A 25,673-nucleotide genomic window follows, 5' to 3' on the forward strand; every position below is an offset into this window, starting at 1 on the left:
AATTTGTGGCTGAGAGTGAAAACGAAAAAACATGTTACAAACCATAAAAAAAAGACTACGTGGTACTGTATTTGGGATTATGGGGAAATTCCATTGTTAATGTCAATAAACAATATTGTATTGGCTACCCTGCTGCCACAACCTTCAATTAAACACAACACTTTGTATTATCACAGTAATAAACTGTAAATTAAGCTTATAGTAAGCAAACTGTAGGAAAACGGTAATGTACTGGCAACCCTGCTGCCAGTAGTCTACTGTAAAATCAAGAAAATACAGCAATGTACTGCAATTCTGTACATGGTATTATTATTATATTATATTATATTATTACTAGGGTGTTGAAAATTAATGCAAATTAATTTTAACGCCACTAGTTTCTTTAATGCATTAACACAATCGATCTTTCAGATGTTGTAGTGGACTCAGTTTTAAAGCTAGAGTGAGAGATACTGGTATCATATGAAACTATAAAATCTAACCATGTCATACTAGCTTGTCACAAAGGAGGCTAAATAACGCTCATGGTCATTTTCAAAAGGGGTCCCTTGACCTCTGACCTCAAGAGATGTGAATGAAAATGGGTTCTATGGGTACCAACGAGTCTCCCCTTTACAGACATGCACACTTTATGATAATCACATGCAGTTTGGGGCAAGTCATAATCAAGTCAGCACACTGACACACTGACAGCTGTTGTTGCCTGTTGGGCTGCAGTTTGCCATGTTATGATTTGAGCATATTTTTTTGCTAAATGCAGTACCTGTGAGGGTTTCTGGACAATATTTGTCAGTTTTTTGTGTTGTTAATTGATTTCCAGTAATTCATTTATACATACATTTGCATAAAGCAATCATATTTGTCCACTCCCATGTTGATAAGTAAATAAATCTCCCTTAAAGGTGCGTTTTGAACAGATAAAAATTGCGTGATAAATTTGCGATTAATCACGATTAAATATTTTAATCAATTGACAGCCCTAATTATTACAGTAACATACTTTAAAGTAGATTACAGTAGGGCTACTGTAAAATTAACACTAAACTGCTGGCAACCCTGCTGCCAGTTTTTTACTGTTAATCTCCATGACAATCTACATCAGTGATGCTTTTGATGACGTGTGGTGAAACAGGTTTGTTTGCTTCCAAGTGAAGAATCCTCGGTTTATTTTTTTGTCTAATTGTTCAGGACATATTCTTTATATGTTGTAGCAATTTTCCACATATAGTTTGGAGAATTTAAAAAGTCTCTGATATTACCAAGAGTTCATTTTCTAGGACATTTAACACAGCAGCACACATCTTCAGCCAAGAGGTAAATAAGCTTCACCACATTTATTTGCAAATCCAATTTAAGTTTGAAATATTTAGTATGACTCACTCAGTTTTTAAGAGTCCTGCACTTAAAGGATTTTAAATTCTCTATTTTTCATAAGATGGAGCGCTGGCATTACTTGGACTTAAATGTATTATGATGTGACTGTGAAATGTTGCAGAGTACAGCAAGCACAACTGTGCCTCCCTCCACCTCCACCCAAGTGTTGTCTTCTGGCCAAGTTGATAATGACTCTGTCCCAGCAGTTTAGAGGCAAAGCTTTCTGACAAACTCAAGAGATGCTAAAAATGCATTGGTTTGTTAGAATTTGTTTAAATTCTGTCTGCCAATTCATTTCTGGATTACAGTTTGTCCTCTCCTCTCCTCTCTTTCATGTAGTCAGTCAGACCAGGGCTGAGGAGGTTATTTCTGTCTTGCGTGGGCTCCCAGCAGCCAGCATTATGTATCAGGAGGGGGCCCGTGATAGCTCCTTATGATGCCCTCCATATGCATTATTAAAGTGTAATTGCATGGAGGTTTGAGATGCTGGGTTTTCCACCCACAGCTCGTTCCCTTAACACTGGTCCGCCAATCATCGCTTCCTCTTTTCCTCGCGCATTTTCTTACACCCCGTTCTTCGAGTCATTACCCACTCCAGCTGTGGGGAGTGCATTTGTGACGTCTCCGCTCACCCACTCGCTGCAGCCGCATGCCACGAGTTGCCATGGAAACATCTAGCCACTGAGGCAAGTGACAGTTTTGTCAAGCCTGTGATGTGGAACAGATGGGAGTCTGTTGCTCTCACATGGTCATTTTGTCCGTGTTATCTTTATAATTTTCATGTGTGAGATATTTAGAATCAAAAACTACCTTCAGTAGTCATCTACTAATCTTAAAGCTGCTATAGGCAATACTTTTTTATATTAACAATTGATCAAATGTGTATGTGAAAGGGGTCGTTCTTAGTGATAAAACCTACAGAGAATTATTACCTAACTCTGCAGCTCCAGTCAGCTCTACGGAGCAGTTGGGCGTCTTAACTCTTTGCTTTGGTTTTCCGGCCTGCAACTTCATATTTTGGTTAACTTTCGTCGCTCTTATGACATTGTTTTCAGCTCCTTTAGGCAGCTGATTTCAGTGATCAAGCTCCAAAACAGTACGACACCAGTGGAAGACATCCAGGTCTGAAAAGTGAAGCCAATGTCCTGCCTTAAACTTGCATTCTTTCTAATAGCCAGCAGGGGGCGACTCCTCTGGTTGCAACAAGAAGTCTGATTGTTTAGAAGTCTATGAGAAAATGAGCCTACTTCTCACTTGATTTATTACCTCAGTAAACATCGTAAACATGAGTTTATGGTCTCAATCGCTAGTTTCAAGCCTTCTTCAATATAGCATGATGTTCATTTAGTAAATTATGGTCCCATTTAGAGTCAAATAGACCATAAAGCAGGGGATGCTTTAGGGCGTGGCTACCTTGTAATTGACAGGTCGCTACCACGGCGTTTTCCGGTCTGGGAGCTGTCTGTGTTTACGTCTTACAACTTTAATCCTTTCACACTGTGTTTTCAGTTCATGAAAGTTAATTATAACCTTTTGGTCGCCTAAAAATGTCTTATTTAGCGTTCGCTTGTACTTAGCTCCATCCTCTCGTGTCACTTCTGGTTGCAAAAAAACAAGATGGCTACGGCCAAAATACCGAACACCGAGTCTTCAAAACGGCAGTCCACAACCAATGGGTGACGTCACGGCGACCACGTCCACTTCTTATATACAGTCCATGTGCGACACAAAGACACAGTTAGTGGCTAACTGGTAAACAAAGTGAAGCATTTAAACTAGCTGCTAAAGAGGCAGATATTTCCCTTAGGAGTTGGTGGAGAACAAAACAGAGCTAAAATACTGTATTTACAAGCGTTAGGTGGAAACAAACGTGACTCCAAATGAATACTAACGTAGCTCCGTAACTGCTGTTTGCTAACAAGTTTGCCATATCTACAGTGACCAGACGTCCTGGTTTGTCCGGGACTGTCCCGGTTTCAAGCTAGGTGTCCCGAGTCCCGACAAATATCTGTAAAACACTTAATTGTCCCGGTTTTCAACAGTCACTACCAAATTGCCCCGGTTTTCACCACAATTAAAATAATGATAACATATTATACTTACATAGATGTTTATCGTGTTCTGTCCCACTCATTAATTAATTTGTGGGAACGAGATAAGCATACAGTATATATCGAGAGTCAGCACAGCGCACCCCGCTGCAGTCTCTAACTAGAGTGATGTTGTCAAGCCACAATTACGCACGGGCACGGCCGATCCGCTGGTTACATTTTGTGCAACTAGCATCAGACTGTTGAACCACAGAACTCTCCGTGCTTACAGTATGAGCACATCAAACGTGTCGTTTTGATGAATTATTCTAAACAGTTCCTTCTGCACATCAACAGGCGTGTAGGAAAAAAATTGTGAATCACTTCACACTTTTTCGCTCCGTTTATAACTCCCTCAGGACAGTCTGTTCCTGTCTTAGTTTCACCCAGTGTCTCCATCCTGGCCAAAATGTCATCTGAGCTACACGTTTTTTAAATATAATTGCCTGAGGCTGTGGCGAGCAACATGATGTGATAGAGATTATTAGGGTTCAAAACTAAAGTTGAAAAATAAAGTCTCAGACAGCCTAAGTTTCTTCTGAGGAAAACTCGCCACAGGACTCCCAAACTGTCGTGCGTCATGACGGGGATGGCCCTGTGATTAAAGCGGTTGAAGGTAGCGCCACAGGAGCGCCAAGTTAGCCATCCCGATGAAAACGCCTATGGTGAGTGCATATTAGCGTGTGCACGTATGAACGTGCACGTGGATGAATGTGCGGTACACTTAAGGGTCTGGGTTTGAGGGTTTGAAAATATGGTCACCCTAGCCATATCGGCTTAAAAGGTAATGTCAGTGTTGTGTTTACAGACTTGTTTCTGCTGCCCTCATGTGGACACAAAATCAATCATTGCAGATTTAAAACCTGACTTCTTTCAGACACTAATAGAAAAAGAAATAGCCTGGCAGGGTGTGGCGGTGGACTCCTTATTTGATTAGCGAGTGTTGAAAGCCGCCACATGGTCAACCACAAATAAGTGTCCTGCACTGCCTGCGCATAACTAAAGACATTCACATAGTCATTCTGGTCGCACAGCCAGCAGTAAATTCATAATACAAGAGAAGATGAAAGGTATGCTTGATGAAAGGGTACATGAATAGACACGAAGGTTATCCATTCTGCCTTATTAGAGTTGACCAAGACATTTGCTAACAGCCGGGCTGTCACATAGATCACAATAAGTAGGTAATGGAAGGGTGTGTAAATGCTACAGTATGCATACATGCCTCTGTATCCCCTCTAAAATATGATAATATAAAGAATGAATAAATAGATGACTCTCAAAAATGCCTGTCTCAGCAAAGTGGTAAAAAACACATTGATCCCAGTGCTAAACTTGAAAGCACACACATTATGGAAAGGTTTTTTGTATGGATTACCAGAGGCCCTGTTTTCATGCAGATTTTGCTACGTCTGTTGATATTTCTTAGCAGCAAACTGATTGTTGCATGACTAAAAAGCTACTATGGCTTGTTTACGCAGGCTGAAACTGAGACTGCAGTGGTTGGAGTGGTCCAAAGAAAAGGCACGGGTTCAGAGCAGTGGATCAGAGCACGTAGCCATGGTTATGCAAAAAAAACTGTATACATTTTTCTAACAACAGACCACATAAATGTGTCTCTTTCTTATATCAAGCCAACCGTATTTAATTTCATTTCAGCAATTTATCACCATCTGCGGTTCCTTTTTTTAGCTGATTCTCCACTCCACGCTGTCATTGTAGGAAAATTTGGACGAGCAAATTGTGGCGTGTGATAGGATGTAAACTAACAATATTAGATAATTTGACACATGGAAGGACGGCGGTGCCAAGTGAGCGGCCGGCCCGACGGTGTAGCAATATTTCTGGCATGGTCAGTTGAAGGACAATGTATAAACAACAATGTCGTGTGCCTGCCAGGCAGACTGGATCAGAATTTGTCTGCGGAATCGGGGGTCGGTATTCTGGTCTGTGAGGAGGGATGAGCTGCCAATATGAGAAGTGATGCCAGAGCCGGTGGTTATGGGGTTGCGGATGGGGACGGATCACACGGGACAGACAACAGATAGTCTGTGAAAGCATTTTGTACCCTACCCAGAGGGATCATGGAGGAAGGAGGGGTGGGGGGGGGGGAGCTTGGCATCTCTGACGAGACCACACCAACTCATGGGCTCTTGACTCACTCACACACACCCACACGCAGACGCTGTGGACTCACAAGTCATCTGCTTGGTGATAGAAGAGATGTAATGTGTGTGTGGGACAGTAACAGCGATGCAACAAGACATCCACTCACCTCTATTTGCTAATTATCAGCTCTGACTAACTTCTCAGAGTGTGAATGATGGAAATATTGGATTCACAGCTACGAAAGGATTGCATTTGGCTCTCTTGGAACACTTGCTTTCATAGGCCCTGTTCAGACCTGGCTTTAACATGCGTTCTGAGTGATCAGATCACAAGTGGACAGCTTTAAGTATGTCTGTTCACACCTGGCATTAGGATGAGTCTCCACATGCGTCTTGAGTGACCACTTGTGATCGGATCTCACTCCCCCGCTCTATATGCAAATAAACCCTTAGTAAACACATGGCTAATACAGCAGACATTGCAACGTAATATAACATGAATGTCAGTAGTAATGTCCTACATGTTTGTGAATTTGGGTACATTTTATTAACGTTATGTATACGTATTAACGTAATGTTATTGTACCGGGACTTCCATGCCCGCCGACACCGCTGCCTTTCCCTTTAACAGCGGAGTACAGCGCTTCAGAGAGCGGGCGAGCGAGTGGGCCGGCGTCAGCTCCGTGCAAAACACAAGAACAAAAACACCGACACATCTCCGACAGTATGATAATAATGCACTTCGCATGCCAAGTCTGATAGTCTGTAGATTATGTATGTAGCCTTTAAATGAGATATTTTAAGAAAATACAGTTGTACCGACAGAATACAGTAGAGCACAGACACCGTTTCCATGCTGCGCAGTTGAGACCCAAACGGATCCAAGCGGGACGTCAGCTGAGTAGGCGGTCCTTAATGTGGCCCGGGACACATTCACGTACACACTGCTAAAGGAATGTGGCCATATGTGGCCCAGACCACCTGTAAATGTGGTCTGAGCGATTGAATCTCAATGCGTCCTCAATACTTAGAGCTGTCCACTTGTGATCCGATCACTCAGGACGCATGTTAATACCAGGTCTGAACACAGCCATAGATTATCTGCATGTTGCTAAATCTTTGGCGTGACCCCAATGTTTCTTCTGTACCTTCAGGCTCATCTCCACACCCGGACCTTCGCGGCCCGTCGGTCCCCAGCTCCCCGTCCTGTACACCCAACACCCCCATGATGCTTGGCGGCGGCAACTCCGAACCCAACCTCAACACACCTTTGAACATCAACCTCAATTCGAGCCTCAACTCCAGCTACTACACAGTCTTTTCCTCCTCCACAGGTTTGTTAATCCTTTCTCTATTTGTCTATCTTCTCTCTATCTTTATTCCAGGTCTCCCCCCCCCCACATGGGTATTTCCTGTCCAGATGTTTGTGATCATTTTCGTGTTTGTATATGAAATTGATTAAAATGCAGACATGCAGGAGAGCAATAAAACAGCCGGCGGCACACAAACACGGGCTGAACAGCGCCAAGACATCGACTCACAGTACGCATGTTAGCACATGAAGCAAATATTTACCTTGGTGACGTGAAGCAGTGATGTCCCAAGCTGCAGACAGCATGACAGGAAAGCTCCAGGCAGATGATGGCAGCACAAGGAGCTTCATTAGCAGAGAAAAACAGTGGGAAATACATTAACAGCTTAAATATATGGATATATGAGCGTAGCAATGCAACTACAGTCATCTGCCTGAACTACCTCGGAAGCCTTCCTCCATTTTTTTGTTTTGTCTTTTCACTCACTCACTCACCTCCAATATCTTTCCTCTCATCACCTCAGGTACAACCCCGAGCTCTCCATTCTCCAGCCACCCGGAGTCCCCGACCTTCCCGTCCTGCTCGGGCTCGTGGAGCGACGAATGCACCATTTGCTACGAGAACGTGGTGGACACGGTCCTCTACGCCTGCGGCCACATGTGTCTCTGCTACACCTGTGGCCTCAAACTCAAGAAGATGGCCAACGCGTGCTGCCCCATCTGCAGGAGGACAATCAAAGACATCATCAAGACCTACCGGAGCACGTAGGCTTATGTTATATAGAGACAATGTGCCGCGTCGTCAGGTTTCAGCTCGAGAGCTTTTCAAAGCCATGTGAAAGCCCTGCTTGTTTTGTGTGTGCAATCTGGCTCAGGTACTCTACAGCAGGACATTAAACTCCATCATTATAACATTGCATCTATGTTATGTCTAATGCACATCCTTGGAAAGCTCAGTAAAGAGTCATCAATGACATTCATCACATCGACAGAAACTAAATATGTGCTGCTGCAGGAACCGCAGATACAACCGTGACCTACTATTGTCCAGTGACTGTGATTTGTGTGCATCTGTTGAGGAGAAAGAGTAATCTGAAGAGGCATCTGTCCTACTTCCTGCAGAGCAAGCCATCGTTCTGCCGGTGATAGCATCGCTGCTAGCGAGTTTTACAACAAGTTAAATTGTCCAGAGCTGCGGAAGAAACAAGAAGAATAAATATGTGGTTTCACCAGCTGCTCCTCCGCTGCTTGTCAGAGTGCATTGGGTCAAAAAGTGTTGTTTTAGGGTAAGAATCTCGACTAAATTTGAAAGAAGTTTTATTTGACATTTTCCAAATACTTCCAGAGGCCAGTGAGGAAACAGAGTTTTTGCGGTGAAAACTTTGCAGAGCATCTAAAATAAGCCTTTTTTTTTTTTTTTTGACATACTCCTCCTGCAATAAAACACAATGCGATGCCTAAACCGAAAGGGTAAAGGATAAATAAATGAATTGTTTTGTCGGTTATCTCACAACCTGCTGTGAATTTCAGGCAGGGCAAGATTGGGCTAAGGGTGAAAAAGTGTGAATGGTTGTCACCATAGAAGGTCACGCTTGCCGTGAACGAGGATGTAAATCAGTGAAGAGGGAGCGAGGGAGGATGTTGTATGTTTGGGACGAAGACAGGGGAGGAAGGGGCATCTTTTTTTGCCGTGTGTCTGCACATCGTTTCAGTGCAGAGAACGTCACTCAGGCACACCCCATACATCAGAAGTTTGTATGAAAGCCTGTAAAAATGTGGGACGCACATGAGTTGCATGTCCCGCTTCTTGGCGGCCTCAGTAAGCCGGCTGGATGCTGTGATTGGACAAAAAGTCGTCCAAATAAACATTGGTGGCGCAGCGGAGTATTTTTAAAATGCTGAACGAGCACATTAGGATGACAAACCGACCTCTTCATCGTTACAAGAAACCCATGAAATCCCACAGGAAGTCAAAGATGGCTTAGGTTACTTCAGGTTACACACTTCTCGTTCATATGTACATTAAAATAAAACATGAATATTTGCTTTCAGCGATGACGTATTTCAGCACACCGTGTCTTCAAGTGGGGGAAAAAAAAAAGTGCAGTCAGTGACAAGGATGTAGCTTGTTATTGTGAGACTTTCATTTGCATATCAGTTTCTGAGTGCTGCTCTCTGTCTGTAAAAGCAAACTCCAAGGACATTTTCACTCGACTAATCTCATGCATTATGTACTGCTTTGAATTGTTAAGAAATACAAGCTATTTTCAGGTGTTATTTTGGCCTCGCTTGAAACATTGCTCAGTAATTTTGTAAATTAGTAAGTGCTGATTTGTTTTTTTCAAGGTGTTGAAGCTTGTCATTTCGCTGCCGCCGAGGGAAAATAAGCAGTTATGTTGTATAACGTTTGAGTCACAGTTAAGTTTTCTTGTGTGCCTTTAATAAGAGAAGTCTGGACACACTTTTTGGTCTGTTAGGCTCCTCACTGTGAAAACCATATTCATCTTAAAGTCACTCTTAACGTGGTTGTGTTGTCTCTGACGTGAGCAGGTTTAACCGCACCAATACAAAACATTTCAGTGTGCTTAATATCAGTGTGTGAATTGATTCACTGCTAAAGATGATAAATATCGCCTTGTCCCCTGTGTCACTGCATTGCATAATACTGGAATTTTGTTGTGCTTGAGAGACGCTCAGCCTTTTACATTTCTACCTGTTTTTTGTTTTTCTTCCTGACCAAATATGACCTAGCAGAAATAAAAACATTTGTGGAACATTTTTGATAGAAAAATGGTATTGATAAGTGTAATATTAACTGTACATTATGAGGTTTATTTATTTTGTCAATGCTACTATAAAGAGAATTATCACTGTTTGTTTTATATGTATGGCTATAGTGTCCGAAAAGTAAAAAATATTGTTTATTTTATTGTTGTTAAATATTATAGAAAACCTTATTCCATCTGAAAGGCTCTGTGGTTCTGTCAGCTGATTTTCACTTAAAGGAATAGTTTGACACTTTGGGAAATATGCTTATTCACTTCCTGGTGAGAAAGTGGAATGCACTACTAAGTACAAGTACTATACTTGATGAGGTACTTGTACTTTGCTTGAGTATTTCCAAATTATACTACTTTATACCTCTACTCCACAAGGGAAGTATTGCCATTTTTACCTTTTGCTTACACACAAATGCACCTGTAATAATTGCAATATTGTATATAATGATATAACTCTAATGGGAGTACTTTTACTTTTGATACTTCAAGTGCATTTGACATTGTGGTATTAGCCTACCACTTTTACTTAAAGCGGCCATAATCTATATTTTTATAATAACAATGTATCAAATGCCAACTTGAAAACAATGTGACAATGTGAAAGGGGTCGCTAATTATCAACCAAATCTGCAGCTCCACTCACAACCAAATGCACAAAACAGCAGACAGACACAGTTAGCGACCAGCTAGCTGGTGAGCTTCGTGGAGCATTTAGCAGCTAAAGAGCCAGACATTTCCCTCAGGAGTAGAGGGAGATCAAAAAAACAGAACTTAAAGGGGAACACCACCTAAATTAAGAATTACGCTATGTTATTTACATGGCCTAGGAAAGTTCAATCAATGTTAGTGAACATGAGCTCCTCTCTTTTTTAAAGCCAGAAACCAGAGAAGTAAGTCTCAAACTTGTGATGTTAAGGAGCTGCTCTATAGACAATGAATGGGAGACTGATTTTATGGACCCACGGAATGTTTGTTTTCTTTTTTACACCCAAATGAGCTTTATTCTATTGTTGTGTTCTCGGTTATGAAACAGAAAATGTCCCCATATACTCAGAACATCCCCCTGGGTGGTCACAGTGTCATCTAGAACATCTCTCCCAATTCATTGTCTATGGAGCAGCTCAACACTTTATACCTTATGACATCACAAATCTGAGTTTTAGCACTCTAGTTTTTGGATTTGGGAGCAAGTTGTTTGTGTTTACTAATATTTTTGGACTGTCTTAGACCATGGGAATAACATGTATGAATTTTGAAAATGGGCGTAGTTCCCCTTTAAATATGAAGCTAAAGCCATCTAACCTAAATTAGCACAAAGACTGGAAACAGGGGGAAACAGCTAACGTTCTGTCAAACAGTAAAAAGTCCACCTACCAGCACCTCTAAAGCTCACAATCAGTAACTTCTGGAGTTTGTACCCAGTTTTGAACAAGCAAGCTTTAACATGTTAATTAGTGAGCATTAGAGGAGCTTGTATGCAGATGTTGTTACCTTTGAGCAGAGCCAGGCCAGCTGTTTTCAGTATTTATTTTAAAGCGAATAAGCGTATTGTCCAAGATGTCAAACATTTCCTTAAATGCCATATACAAAAAAAATGTTGCTATTAAAAGGGAATAAAATGTGTAAAGTTAGTTGGCATTGGTTACCTAGTTGGGGAAAATTATATTTGTCCTACTTGTGCATATTTGAAATTCTATCTTGAATTTGTGTTATAGTGACGCAGGTGTTAGTTCCCATATGATCATAATTCCTACAGCCTGTTTTTCAAATGTGACCAAATATTTGCAGTCCAAACTAAACATAACCAGCAAAGTAAGTTAAGGTGGGCTTTGTGCATTTTGGACAAGAAAATCAGCTCATAACTTTGGTTTCCTTAGCTTGGGATTTCTATTAGTTGTTAAAAGATGGTTTAATTATGTTCAGTTTGTTAAATAAAGTTTAAGTCTGAATCTCTGGCTTTATTTTCTTATTTATTAAATGAAAAAAAATAAATTTTGAGCCCATATAGCTGTTCTTTATGTACAAGAGAAAGCCAATCCCCTTACTTTGGTTCATGCATTTGACTCGAATTGCAATAACAAGTTAAAACTGACCATTTCCATTTCACACAGCAGGCTACAGTCCTTATTATGTTTTACGCACAGTAGGAAACAAGTCTATCTGGCATAAAAGATAGGGAATATGAGAGCGCATTAGTGCCATTACCTTGTCCCAAAGCGTGCATTATACAAATGGTTGACGTCTTATGCAAGAAAATTCAAATTAGACAACAGTTGGAGAACAAAAAAAGGCAGCCATCTTTAACGCAATCACTCGCCACAGTAGTATGCCTGACTAACACCCCGCCATACTATATGAATAACAAAGAGCAAGGGCTTTTAGTAAACAGCTATAACTCATGGAGAAACTGTTTATAGAGTCGTGGTATGTAGACCTGGCCAGAGTGAACATCATCTGTTATTTACTACCCTGCAGGTCTGGCTCTAATGCAGCACTGTTTTATGCTGCACTCCAATAGGCACAAATACAACCCATGACGTCCGGACATGAAACAGGCTGCAGTGGCTGCCGTTCATGGCCAAGAGTTCTCAGAGGTGCGAGGGAAACACACAGCCAGGATCTGTGACAGTGACATGAATACAGTATATCTCACTGGTGTCTGTGTACACACAGACTTTCCACTCAGACCTCTCAGTGAACCTGGCTGCCGGCCTTCTGAAGGCTTAAGGGCTTGGCGGGCTTGTTTGAGCCGTGTTGTGGTATCTCTTCTAGACAGCTGTCTGGTCAAACACACACGCCGTCTATTAAGGTATCAAATTTGTATTCCAAAAAAGCCAGACGCTATCGATTTTGAATTTTAACGAGACATCAGACAGTCAGCTTGAGTTTGTTCCTCTGTTGTAGTTAAGGCTTTAAGCTTTCGGTGTTCAGCGTGATGTAAAATCTTTTCCCTCGGTGAGATGTGCGGTGTCGAGGGGCAGACTGTGAGGAGAAGTGCAATTATATTTAAAAATACAACTTTGTTCCTGGTGCAAAAGGGATCGCGCCCCTACATTATCTAATTACTGTGTTGATGAAGACATAGGTGAAGGTTACTGTGATTCTGTGCTCAATCTGCAATGAGAGGCTGAGTGCTGCTGCCCTCCGGAGGCCAGAAGCTGCTACAGCACCATCTGCAGAGTACAGGAAAACCCTCAGAGACAAAACCAATGCAAGGCAATTGTTTAATTATGACAATAGACCGGAAAGAGGTTACTTCATAGTCATGATCACTATTTTTCAAGGCATAGGCAACATGTTTGGAGACAACCCAGGCAAAAACATTAGTTTTCATGCACTGTTCAATTTGAGATTTTGGGCTATTTTGCTTCCATAGCATGTCTTCTTTCAGACTAGTGGAAAGAAAACATCAAAAATACACATTTAGGGGTTTAATTTATTATATTTAGTCTATTTCCTAAATTCACCAACAGCTAGCATTGGATAATGCCTCATTTGCTTCTTGAAACAGAACATCTCAGATAACTTGTAGTACAAAAAATGATTGTGTTAATGTAACTGGGGAAGTTTCATGGTTATATCAATTCAATAAATTATTTAACCTATTCACCTTCAGTGTCTTGCAAAATGGATGGAATTTTACAATCCATATCTTTAAAGGCTGTTTTCTCAAAATGATTTTTTTTCAAATGGTCAAACGGTTTGACCATTTCATCGGCGTTCACGAGTGATTGACAGCTGCCTTCGTTGAATGAACAGCCAATAGGAATGCTCTCTCTCTCTCTGAAATGACCTGTGATTGGCCAAAGTCCTAGATTTAGCTAGATTTTTTAAAGCCTGAAAACAGAGCCATGAGGAGGTGCAGAAGTCTAGTTTTCTCTCAGAACACTTGAATTACAATATGCTGAAAGATTATTATGGGATTTTTGCCCGATGATGCCAAAAATATTCTGCCTACTGAAGCTTTTGAATGTCGAACCCTGACTTTGTCTTTGTTTTTTCAAACTTTTTTTCCTGTTCAATAACATCAATTTGACAGAATACACTTCACCCAAGGTCTACTTACTACTGTAGTTCTTTTTTTCAAAGCTTTAAATAAGTCTTCATCAATTTGCTCAGCTGTCAGACTATTTCTGAGGTCAAGAATAAACTTCCACGCTCACATTCTGAGTTTTGAAATGAATTTGTGACACAATGACTGACACGCACCACCTTCACATTCAAAGTTATAAACCTCTTGGGGGTGTCTTTATTTCACCTGCAACATCTTGAATTTCCCTTTTCTTCTTTCTACCTCCTGTGATTTATCATTTGCAATAAACACATACTCTACGCATGAGCACGACAAGCAAGCAAATACAGACACACAGCCAGCAGACAAACATGGTATAAAGATGATCAACGGGCACCCATAACTTAGTTCCAAGCCAGTGAGCGTAGTATGAGATCCCAATAGAGGGAACAGCCGGCGGGATGGACATATTTCACACTGAATTCCTGTAGGCTGTAAATCTTATTATATTTCAGGCACCAAATCCAATATATCAAAAATATGCAGTGTCTGACACTGGAATACTGCATCAGTGTTTTGATTTGGTGTTTCTCTGATTATAGCTGAAGGCGACAATATTATAGGCTACAACTCCGCATTGGTAATGTAAACTTTTGCTTTGTCAGATGATGCTAAATTAAGCAGCCCAGTGACCACAGAATGAAAGCCATCGAAACCAAATGTGCAGGTTGTCCTGCAGCAGAAGCAGCCAAAGGAGGCCAATCAAAGTGAATTGCACCACTATGTTGGCTCAGGGTTCTGGGTAAGAAGAAATGAAAGGGATGTCAGGCAACCAAGTGTGATCTAATTTATTTGTATAACAGCATCCAGCTGGTCAAACACTTCAGCTGTATTGCATATATGCACAGATGTGAGTTTATACTGGATGTAAACACATTCAATATTGAGATCGTCTGCTTATTCCAACCTTTTAAAGCTGAAGTGGGCGAGTTTGGAGCAAATATGATTAAAATCATGTGCCTCTGTGTCCTCCGGTGTTCCTAACGGCATCTGCAAGATTTCACAGACCGGAGGAAAACAAGCATTATGAGCTGATCTGAGGTCTGCTGTCCAGCAACCGTCTATGAGAGCCAGTTGTCAATCACTCGCGAATTCCGACCAAACGGTTAAACTAGGCAGCGCTGATCAAATATGAATCAATATTATGTTACGTTAATGCCTATTTCTCGCCTCAGATGTTTTCAGAATCATCTTGTAGTGCACGGTTTAGCTGTAAAATGAGAATGTTTGCGACGCCGTCGTCATTGTGAAATCGGGTGAAGGAACGCCAAGTTCCGGTCACATGACCAGAGCACAGCCAATAGGAACGCTCTCTCAATGAAATGACCTGTGATTGTGTCAAAGTCTCCCATCACGGGCTAGAATTTTTAAAGCCTGAAAACAGAGCCATGAGGAGGTGCAGAAGTCTAGTTTTCTTTCTGAACACTTGAATTACAATATGCTGAAAGGTTATTATGGAGTTTTTGCCCAATGATGCCAAAAATATACTGCCTATACTGCCACTTTAATGCAACCCAACTGAGAGGATTTAACATTACCGGTGATTATGGCCTGTGCTAAGTTCTCATTATATTGTTTATTATACGCCACATTAATTTGCGATTAATTCAGCAATGATTACTCCCTTCACAGTAGCCGTGATTGCCAGACAAAATGCCACATGTGGGGCATTAAAGTCACATCAAATTTTTTTTTTGTGACTGCTGCAGTATAGGCCTACAAATGTGCTCTGTGAATCACTTGTCCTGTGTTCACCTTTGAGGAAAAGTATCTGAAATCAAAAGAGAGTCTATTTTTTTGGTTTCATGATGGCTACACAATCCTTGACAGACTTTGAACAGCAACCGACATTAGCTTTACTGCTGAAGTCTCCTTATCTAACAAACATCTTGTGCACCTGTACGCACCACCAAACACACATTCACAGGGGACACGTGCACAGCTGACATCAGTTTGTAGGTCAGATAGCTCATTAGCTGCTCAGCTGCAGCATATTAAACAACATGTTAATTTACCTGCATCAGTCACTTGGGTCCGGTTAAAGGTTGTGTGGTACCTTACTCTTCAATAATCTACTACTAACAACACGCAGCACGCTGTCTGTCCATGATATGTAGGCTACAGCCATAGATATAAATAACCCAGGCTACTACAGCCACGTGTGTTTACTTGTTTCTCCTTCAGTGTAACACAGGTACTCTGGCATCCTGCCACCTGCTGTCAATCAAACTCAGATAGAGACACGCCCCTTAAGAAAAGGACCATTTCTCATACTTCCACAACTTTTTCTTTCTTTTAATAATAACAAACTATTAACAATATATGTAAAAAAACAAGTTGACTTTATTTTCGACTACAAAAAGAGGATAACTAAATATAGTGATATCAATTGGACTTAGCTAAAAGATAGACTACTTAAAATAGTTTTTTTCCCTTTTTGTTTACCTGAAATGCATTCAGGTCTTATCAAATATTAGCCTAATAAAAAATAAAGTGACAATATATGACTTACTACTCACAGAAATATATATATATATAAAAAAAATACTTCAAATAATACCAATTTTAAGTAATTTTAGCCTTTTTGTTTTGATAGCAAACAGAGAATGAGAGAAAATGAAGAGGGAGGACATGCAATATTTGGGCCCTTGCTTGAACTGGGATCATTGTGATTACCTTGTCAGTATATACTGATATATTCCCTCATAAATAAATTATATACTGACTAGGTAATCACAATGTTCCCATATATATATATACCAGTCTTTCGTTGGCCATTTTCAAAGGGGTCCCTTGACCTCTGACCTCCAGATATGTGAATGAAAATGGGTTCTATGGGTACCCACAAGTCTCCCCTTTACAGACATGCCTACTTTATGATAATCACATGCAGTTTGGGGCAAGTTATAGTCAAGTCAGCACACTGACAAAACGGACAGCTGTTGTTGCCTGTTGGGCTTCAGTTTGTTATGGTTTGAGCATATTTTTCATGCTAAATGCAGTACCTGTGAGGGTTTCTGGACAATATTTGTCATTGTTTGTGTTGTTAATTGATTTCCAATAATAAATATATACACACATTGGCATAAAGCAAACATATTTGCCCACTTCCATGTTGATAAGAGTATTAAATACTTGACAAATCTCCCTTTAAGGTACATTTTGAACAGATAAAAAATGTGTGATTAATCGCGATGAACTATTTTAATTGATTGACAGCCCTGGTGTGAACGTACTGTATGTATGCTAAAAGTAATGGATAAACAGTTGAAAAATCCAGCATTTGCCAATAGAGGCTCAAATGCAAAACCACCTAAACATTACTAATTCAACTATATACTATTAGTATTTTGTTCCCTTTTATATAATTCATATTGTTAAATAACATCCAGTTTATAATCCTTTCATAAGTACATACAGTAGGTGGAGTGTACATGTCAGAAAAGGTTGGGAAACACATAACTAGGAGGACCAAACCTGGTGTGTGTGTGTGTGTGTGTGTGTGTGTAAACAGCAACTATGAGTGATGATTATTTAAAAAAAACAAAAAACAAAAAACAATACTAATGATTGTTCAAAAGTGCATTTATTAAATTCATTCTTTTGGCACTTCAGTTATCGTCACTGGTCACACAGTTAACATAAAACAAGAGTGAGCATCCCAGTATACTGCTGCAGCTGAAGGGTTGTGTCAAATTTACTGCCCAGCAGAAATTCAAAATGTTATCATTATTAATAGAGCAGTTCTTAGAAATGTTTAAGCGGCTGTGAAATTGTTTTTATCAGTACATTTCTTACAATAATAATAAAATAAGTAATAATATGATTTTTTAAGTCATGAATAAATATAATTTCCACTGACGTTAGGGAAGTTTTAATTTTGGAAATTAGCCTCTGAAATGTAAACAAAAGAAACATTTAAAGGGATTGTTTTTACATTTAAGTGTAAGATAATACTGATAATCAGAGATGCTCACATATTGTTTCATTAGGACAATATTACACAATTAAATGGATAAAATATATCACATAAAGGTGACATACAGTATAAAGAGATATAAAAAAAAACATGCAAACAGACAGCACCATGGTGAGACTAACACAAAGCAGCTTTGGCAACAACTGAGATTTTCTTTACGGAAAGGAGGAAAAAAAAGGTTTAACTTCAACAGCTCAAGGCATCGTCAGTATAATGAATCATTTCAAACATGCAGTAAGCTTTAAATGCTTAAAAAGGTTTTTAAAAAATGACATTATAAACTTACAGAGAAAGGTTCAAGGCGTGGACACAAAATTCTATCTTAGTTCAAGTTAAAGGTAACCACTGAAGGATATCATTAAACCGATCTTCCGCTCTCTGGTGTTCACTTTGGCTGCGTCGCTAAGTCCCGTTATATTGCTCCTAATGCAACGTCTCAGGCGCTGTATTGCGTAGACTCATTTTACCAGATGTCTCATTTCATTTCAAAGTCACAATTTGATCTGGCTGCTCTTTTTTGGCAAAGGTACCGGGTAAGATTTCAATACTTACTTAACGTCTTAGGGTTAGCCTTTTTTTTCACAAAATAAATGCATCTGTTTGAGTAGTCTTTACACGCATGTTCAGAGTTCTGCCAGCTCCACACATGAGTGCTAGTGCTTTTTCTCGAGGTAATTTGAGGGAACCCATCCTTTCCTTGGTTTGCCATTGTCCAGAATCTTGCAGTACCACCATCCATTGGGGTTTCTGTCCAGGACCTCCAGACTTGTCCCCTCAGGAAAGCCCATGGTCTCCTCGTCGCCGTGGTAATCTGCTATGGAGACGAACACCTCTCTGAGGTTGTTGTGGATGATGTGGGGCTTGGGTTTCACTGTGGATACAGGGAGGGCGTTCTTCTGGGGGCTGAGGCCGAGGGATTCGGAGCTACCGGTGCCGGATCTGTTCCTGATGGGCAGTGCTATGTTGTTTGGCGGCAAGCTACGTGGCACGGTGCCGAAGGAGGCGTTGCGTCGCACTGTGGGGCTGGCGCGAGGGTGGTCCGTGGAGTTGAGTGACTCGTTTCTCCTGAGGGAGCCGGCAGGGCTGGGACCGTCCCTGATCGGGGCCGATATGAACACCGACTGAGGTCTGACAACCTGCTGCTGTTTGGTGCTATTCTGCTTGCGTGAACCAAACAAGCCGATGGGTTTGGAGAGGCCGCCCGGAGGCTTGGAAGGGATGGGTGGGGTGACCTTTTTTAGGTTTTGGTTGATGTTGTTCAACGCCTGCACCCTTTGTTCGTTCTTCTCCAGGCTGTTGGACTTGCTGAGGCTTCCAGGTTTAGTCGGGGTGCCGTCAGATTCGGACCCCGCCATGTCATCTTGTTGCCTGGCGGGCTCCAGGAAGTAAGTCGGAGCCCAGCCCTCTGTGTCTCCCCAGCGTATATACCACCAACCGCTCTCCTGCTTCTCCAGCACTTCCACCTCCACCCCACCGGGGAAGCTGAGCTCAGACTCTTGGACCTTCTCGTAGGGATCTGTGGTGCGATACAGGCTGCAGCCTTCCATGTCGGAGTCTCCCCGGCTGCCTTTAGAATAGATGGAGGAGAGATCGGACGTGCTCTGAGAAGAAAAGGAGTCCTCTGAGGAGATGACTGAAGCTGTCTCAGAGTCCTCACCTTTAGTTTTGGTGCCGTTCTTCAGCTGCCCTGTTGGCCTTAGCTGTCTTCTCAAGGTGCTGATATCCATCTTCTCTGCACTGGACGCCTTGGCTAGTTGTGGTTTAGGCCTCACCACTGGCTTTGGTTTAGATTTGATGGAAGAGGATGCCTTGCTTTCGTCTTGGTCTTTCTTATTTCTGGACAGATCCGGGGTGGACTCAGTGGAGGCAGACTTGGGACTGGATGCTTCCTCGGTTTTGGCTGCAAATGGGCTCCCGTTCAAGTCTATCTTGAGCTTGTTACCTGCAGGTCTCCACCCACCTGATGTCGAGTTTGCAGTCTTGCCAGTTTCTGACAAGACACTTGTCTTGGAGGAATTTGAGTCCCTGCTGCACTGCCGCTCCGGCGTCTCCCTGAAGGGCCGGAAGCCGTCGTTCTCATAGATACACTCTCCCTCTCCCTCCGCCTCCCCCTCTGCCTCGTGGCCATCTTCAAATGACTCGCACATCTTGAAGGAGGCACTGTGGAGCGACGACGCCGGAGAAGGCTTCGAGGACAGGTGGGATCCCTTCTCGGAGGAAGTGTCCTCATTCTTTACGTCCACCAAGGAACCTTCTCCCCTCAGGAACTCAAACTCAGACTCCATGTCCAGATCGCCAATGGCAGGGACATCATATTCTGGCTCTTCATACACCGGCCTTCCAGGAGACACAGGGGACTCTGGTGCTTCAGAGCTTGGGCTGCTGGGAGGTGCAGTCTCCACTGAGTCTTGTTTTTTGACTGGCGGAGCAGGGGGTGGAATTTTTGGGCGGCACAGAGTGCTTGTTCTACGATTCAGGTTGGGCTTTTTACGTTTGTCAATGTAGGAGCAGGGAGCCCAGCCCTCCTTCTCTCCTATGTGGACATACCACCAACCACCAGAGTTCTTCTCAATGACCTGAAATACATATTCAAAAAAGAGTTTAATCTTTATGTGACGGCATTTTTATACATTCTAATTAGATCTAGATTTCTTGGACAAGGCAGAGTTGTTACTGAGCTATGAGCTACCTTGAGAAAAAGTGCTTACCTCTGCTTTCTGTCCTCCATTGAAAGTGATACCATCAGATATACAGGACTGGAAATCTGCAATGGTATAGTACTCGGCTTCAACTGCAGGGGCATCTGGTGGGGATGGCAACTGGAATCCCTAGAAGCACAAAATAAAGTGGCACTGTTAAACACGCTGTCAGTGATGGAAGGTATTTGTGCTTTACTTGAGTATGTGCATTTAATGCTATTTTAAATTTGTACTGCACTACATTTGGGAGGGAAATATTGTACTTTTTACTCCACTACATTTATCTTGACGGCTGAAGTCACTAGTTACGTTTCAGATTTAAGTTTTACATTAAAAGAATGTGATAAGATTTAGACCAGTTTCCAACCGTCTTGACAACAGTGTCTGATTGGGGCCCCTTGTAACGTTTCAGAGGTCTACAGCAGGGGTTCTCTAACTTTTTGGGGCCAGGGCACCCTTGCGGCAGAGAAAAAACACCAATTAAGCATATGCTTACTGACATTTGTAACCTAAGATGTCATCGGAACTATTTGTAGTTTAAAACTTTTCAACCTAAATACTTCAGATCTGTTTCATAGTGATAAACAGAAACACATTTCAATTTGAACCATACTAAGATAAGATGAGATAACCCTTTATTAGTCCCACAGTGGGTAAATTAGCAATGTTACTGAATGTTAATACCACTTATATACTTTTAAACAGAGGGTAATTTTATTCAAATTGCATTTGGACTCAACTTGACAGCATGTATAGCGGACATTCCAAGTAAGTGATCTTAAAAGCTTTCCGAAAATGAACAGTAGCAAGACTGGCATAATAAATCAAGATATTTACACTTACAAGTCTAAAGCTGACTTTCAGAAAGTGCTTCAACTTTAAAATAATGAACTTATTGCTGTGTGTCACAATCATATCAGAGTTTCTATTGGCCCAAAGCAAACATGGGTGGGAGTAATGGACACAATATGTTGTTTTTTATGGCTCAAATGGTCCCCATCTGTAAATATGCACTTTTTATTGATGCAGCACAATTTTATAATTAATACCAAATGATTTCACTGACCCCTGACAGAGTTCCCCAGACCCCACTTTGAGAATCAGTGATCTACAGTTTTGAGCTGTTGGCATTTCCACCAAAGACATATTTCACCATTAAACTTCTCAGATGGTTTCGTTTCAATAATTGTTCAGGTAACATTTTATAGCAGAACTTTGTTTTTTCTTCTTTTTTCTACCCTATAAATCCTCTCACGACCCCTCAGATTTAACTTGTGAGAGCGGGCCGGACCCTTAGGTTCGGAACCACGGGATCTAACTTTTATATAAAGTAGTAAAACCAGCTACTGCAGTATAATCCTGCTTACACACTGATGCATCAGTAACAATCTAATAATGTCATGTATAAATATCACAGGAGGCATTTTTCAATAAAACAAGTACTTTTACCTTTGATACTTTAAGTACATTTTTCTCATAACACTTCTAACTAAGTGGGATTCTGAATGCACAACTTTTAATTGTAATGATATATTTTTAAAGGTGCTTTTACTTGATTAAAGGATCTGAATACTTATTCCAGCACTGCTTATTGTTTGTACAAAGGAAAAGCCACAGATATCAAAGTCCTGTGCATGACTTTCATAGGAGAGATGGATGGCTAAAATATCACACTCTTACCAGAGTTGCATCTCTCCGCGGAGGAGGTTTTTGTCTGAGAACTGGGGAACCTGAAGAATCGCAGAGAAATGTATAAAGAATTAATTAGTAATGTACTGTTACAGACTTACAGAAATTCAAGTTATGACAGAGATTCAAACATTCACAGTGACGTGACTAACCAATTTCCACCCGCTGAGGGGCGATGCGGGCTATAGCCGGTGAGGAAGGCTCTGCTTTGCTTTTTCCATCCTGTGGGGTGTTAACAGGGCTGGAGTCAGCACAAGGGATTGGCAGGCTGATCTCCTTCTTGGCCACCTGGGGGCTCTCTGGGACTCCTTCAACCTGCACGTCTTTCTCACTCGAGGCTTTCTTGTTCAGCAGGTTACTGATCTCCATGATGTTTCCAATAATCTCCACTGGGCCCGTCACGGTCTTCTTGCGGGGAGAGAGGTCATCTTTCATCTTTTTCAGGTAAGAGGCTGGAGCCCAGCCCTCTTTATCCTGGTACCTGTAAAATAAGTTGGAGAAGAACATTTATAAAAAAAAACAACAAAAAAAACAAAAACATTATCTTTTTGAAATGAAAGACGTAAAAAATGTCTGAAGCAAGTGAGCATAGGTTTACCTGATGAACCACCAGCCCTCCAGATTCTTCTGCATCACCTCCACAATGACTCCTTTCTCAAAAGCAATTTCATCCTTGCCCTGGCCGGCGTAAGGCTGCACGGTTACGTACTTCTCTTCTGCCAAAGCAAGAGCAGAGAAAGACGACAAAGTTAAGATATTGAGGTTGTGAAAACAAAATAGTCATTGGAAAAGAAAAGTGTACATTCTATAAATCATTTTTATAGACGTTATATATTTATATGATCATACTGCAGTAATAGGAGCTAAGGGTTAACAGATACACAATGATCGATTCTCTTGTGTTTCATTGGCGGCAATCTTGCGATATGATACTGGAGGAGAAGTGTATCTTTTCCTTTAATAAGGACTGGAACTGTTCTGCTTTCTGGCAGTTGGTTCAGCTGCCAGATGTGCGATTAGATGTGCTGTGTGCATTAAAATGAGATTTGTCTATTTTTTTTTTTTTCTGAAACTGGGAGAACTTTATAAGGCAATGAATAACTACAGGACATGATTAAATCTTGCATTTAGAAACAATATTTTGCAATCGTAGCAGTATGTATTTCTCAAGTTACACAGATGTGATGTAGTGTACATCAGATTATTGTTTTGTTATACGCATATCGCATAGCAAAAAATACAATTGTAGTTAAATCAGTCGTCACGCCTAAATCATATTCATAATCAGCTCAACAGCCGTAACATGTGGCCGACCATGAACCGCAACATCCCCGGTTTGCGTCGCTCCCCTTCTCTCTCTCTCTCCCCCCTCTTTTCCTTTCATCTCTCCTCTGTCACCTGTCCAAAAGAGTGCTACAGGAATGAATCCTAAAACCCAGAAAAACTCTGTTGTTAACACAAGTTTAAGAGATTTTAATGTTTTGTTCTACGATACAATACAAAATACATCAATAAATATCCCACTCGTGTATTTTGAAGCTTTTATATGTCTTAAAAAAGGCGGTTGCTAACAAGTGGTTAATTGAGACTACTAAACGTCATCACGCCGACTCGTCCGCCTTCACATCCTCGTTGTTTATATTCGCACTCATGCGACCGTGGTGTAGTTTGTTAATAGCCTAACGTTAGATTTTTACTTCTGGCGATTGCATTCACACTTCAAAAATCATAAAAGTGGTGTTCATTTGTGGAGATTATCTTGCTTTGCCACAGAGCTTTTTTTCTGCAATAATCCAAAAGCCAATGGAAAAATCCCATTGGCTTTTAGTCGAGGGAACCAGGGCGATGCTAGCTTCCTGGTTGGCCTACAAAAATACATCATCCCTGCAGCACTCTATGAAGTTCATACAAAATAACTAGTACTAGTGCATATTCCTCAAAATGTGATCAAATGTAGTGCTTCATACAGTAATATCAACTACTTAAACATAACTAAATTCACAGGTATTCACCAGAGTGCTGACCGAGGGGAACTACAGCACATGGGGCCAGCTAGTGTCCTAACGGCGCCCTTGGCCTTGTGGCAGCGAGCATCAGACTCAGCACATAATAGAGAGCAGAGGCACCACGCTGATTTATGCATTCCCATGAGGCCAAGGGGCAGAGCAAAGACATCATTTCCTGTCATTATAGCAATTCCTGTCTAAATACAGACAGCAGAGGGAGAAGACGTGTGTTCAAAGACGAGAAGGGCACATAAAAAAGCACTCTATACGTTGTCCTCCCAGTTGGTAAACAGGAAGCAACATTATGGTGACAAATTATTCCATTTTCCTTTTTCCTCCACCCGTTCCTGAGCTGAATGGGTGTGGGAGGGTAAATCCCTTTACTTGCAAAAACTGGAGTAGACTCCACGGGAGAGGACATTTCTGTACGCTTTATTTTCCTTTTGCCCGGCTCTTCCGGCCTCTTTGTGTCGGGGCTGGTAAAACGTTTTCCTCGAGGCTCTCACCAGCCTCTTTCAAACAATATCCAGCGGTGCAATGAAGGGAAACTCTGAATCAGATGTTATGTTAACCACAACATGCATCGCCTGCATCTGTGTTATAAATTATTCTTGTGGAGTCAGCAAAATATCTTTCTTTTTTTTTTTTAAACACAAAGCAGGATTTCAGTCCTAGGGTGGAAACAACTCTCTCTCCACTCCAGAGAGCAGCATCCACTGCCAAGCGTTAAGTTTGGGCTGAACTCAATAGCTTATCCTCACTCCACTGTCAGCAATCCAAATGCATCTCCTGTGAAGAAAAAAAGTCCCTTGGCCTTGGTAAGAAGAACATGTGCACGTCTGTGTTTGACACTATCTTGCTAAATAAGTGAGAGATTAATAAGGCTCTTTGTTTATCTGTCAATATTGGTTGCTATCTGCACACAACAGGATAAATGTCTGTTTTTTAACACACATTCATTAAAAAAAAAACTATACGCATGCTTCATTTGCTCATAAAAAAGCAAAATATGGCTCTAAAATGCAGTGTAAGGCATTCCAAAGTCTATTACGCAACTACTTTCAAATGAGTGGGTCGTTTTTTCTGTAATTCTGGGAAGATTGGTTTTGGCACATGGTGCTTAATTATAACGAAAATGCTTACATGGGGCACTTTTGTAACATAATTTGAGCTCTCAGCATCAATAATTGGTGTATATAAAGTTGATGATTTCACCTTTGCTTTCCAGGCACATTCATATTAAACTCAGTTAGTGGTTTGTTAGTGGCGGATTGCGGCTCGTGATAAATGGATTTGCTGGAAGACGACATGGGATGAAAGGCGGAACAAATATGTGCATGTGGAGAGGGAGGAGATGAGCCATGTGATGAGAGACAATATGTAAGACAGGGTGGGGGGAAGAATAACAAAGGGAGGGGAGGTGATGCAGCATCTGTCTCAGTTCACCTCGGCTCTGCTGCCGGCTGATGACACCCCCCAACGTCCATCTCCGGTCCAGCCTCTTCAGATGAGCTTTATGCCGCTTAGTTACTGACAGACACAACGTGGTGACCAGATGACAGCA

General features: G+C 41.4%; 3 protein-coding genes across 12 annotated transcripts in view; 1 reads left to right on the forward strand and 2 right to left on the reverse strand.

Annotated features, from left to right (window-relative positions):
- LOC119495257 (E3 ubiquitin-protein ligase NEURL1-like) overlaps window positions 1-9,848 on the forward strand; it is a 39,447-nt gene extending 29,599 nt beyond the window's left edge. For both annotated transcript variants that reach the window (XM_037781547.1, XM_037781548.1), the window contains exons 5-6: window positions 6,727-6,906; window positions 7,409-9,848. In XM_037781547.1, the coding sequence (XP_037637475.1) occupies window positions 6,727-6,906; window positions 7,409-7,653 (425 nt within the window). In that variant the 3' untranslated portion in view covers window positions 7,654-9,848. The remainder of the gene's footprint in view (window positions 1-6,726; window positions 6,907-7,408) is intronic.
- sorcs3b (sortilin related VPS10 domain containing receptor 3b) overlaps window positions 1-15,902 on the reverse strand; it is a 165,955-nt gene extending 150,053 nt beyond the window's left edge. Inside the window, exons 1-3 of the mRNA XM_037781545.1 lie at window positions 15,752-15,902; window positions 7,380-7,604; window positions 7,148-7,229 (exon numbers count right to left, since the gene is read on the reverse strand). The gene's annotated coding sequence lies outside the window, so the exon portion shown is untranslated. The remainder of the gene's footprint in view (window positions 1-7,147; window positions 7,230-7,379; window positions 7,605-15,751) is intronic.
- A 1,401-nt stretch (window positions 15,903-17,303) lies between these two features.
- Window positions 17,304-25,673, reverse strand: part of LOC119495786 (SH3 and PX domain-containing protein 2A-like) — a 73,848-nt gene continuing 65,478 nt past the window's right edge. For 7 of the 9 annotated variants that reach the window (XM_037782570.1, XM_037782574.1, XM_037782569.1 and 4 more), the window contains 6 exons: window positions 25,556-25,639; window positions 22,702-22,819; window positions 22,256-22,584; window positions 22,095-22,144; window positions 20,424-20,543; window positions 17,304-20,291 (listed from right to left, as the gene is read on the reverse strand). In XM_037782570.1, coding sequence (XP_037638498.1) covers window positions 18,369-20,291; window positions 20,424-20,543; window positions 22,095-22,144; window positions 22,256-22,584; window positions 22,702-22,819; window positions 25,556-25,639 — 2,624 coding nt within the window. In that variant the 3' untranslated portion in view covers window positions 17,304-18,368. The remainder of the gene's footprint in view (window positions 20,292-20,423; window positions 20,544-22,094; window positions 22,145-22,255; window positions 22,585-22,701; window positions 22,820-25,555; window positions 25,640-25,673) is intronic. The other 2 variants (XM_037782571.1, XM_037782573.1) reach the window with 1 other exon arrangement.

The sequence above is a fragment of the Sebastes umbrosus genome, chromosome 10 (genome assembly GCF_015220745.1).
Source record: "Sebastes umbrosus isolate fSebUmb1 chromosome 10, fSebUmb1.pri, whole genome shotgun sequence".
Lineage (NCBI taxonomy): Eukaryota > Metazoa > Chordata > Actinopteri > Perciformes > Sebastidae > Sebastes > Sebastes umbrosus.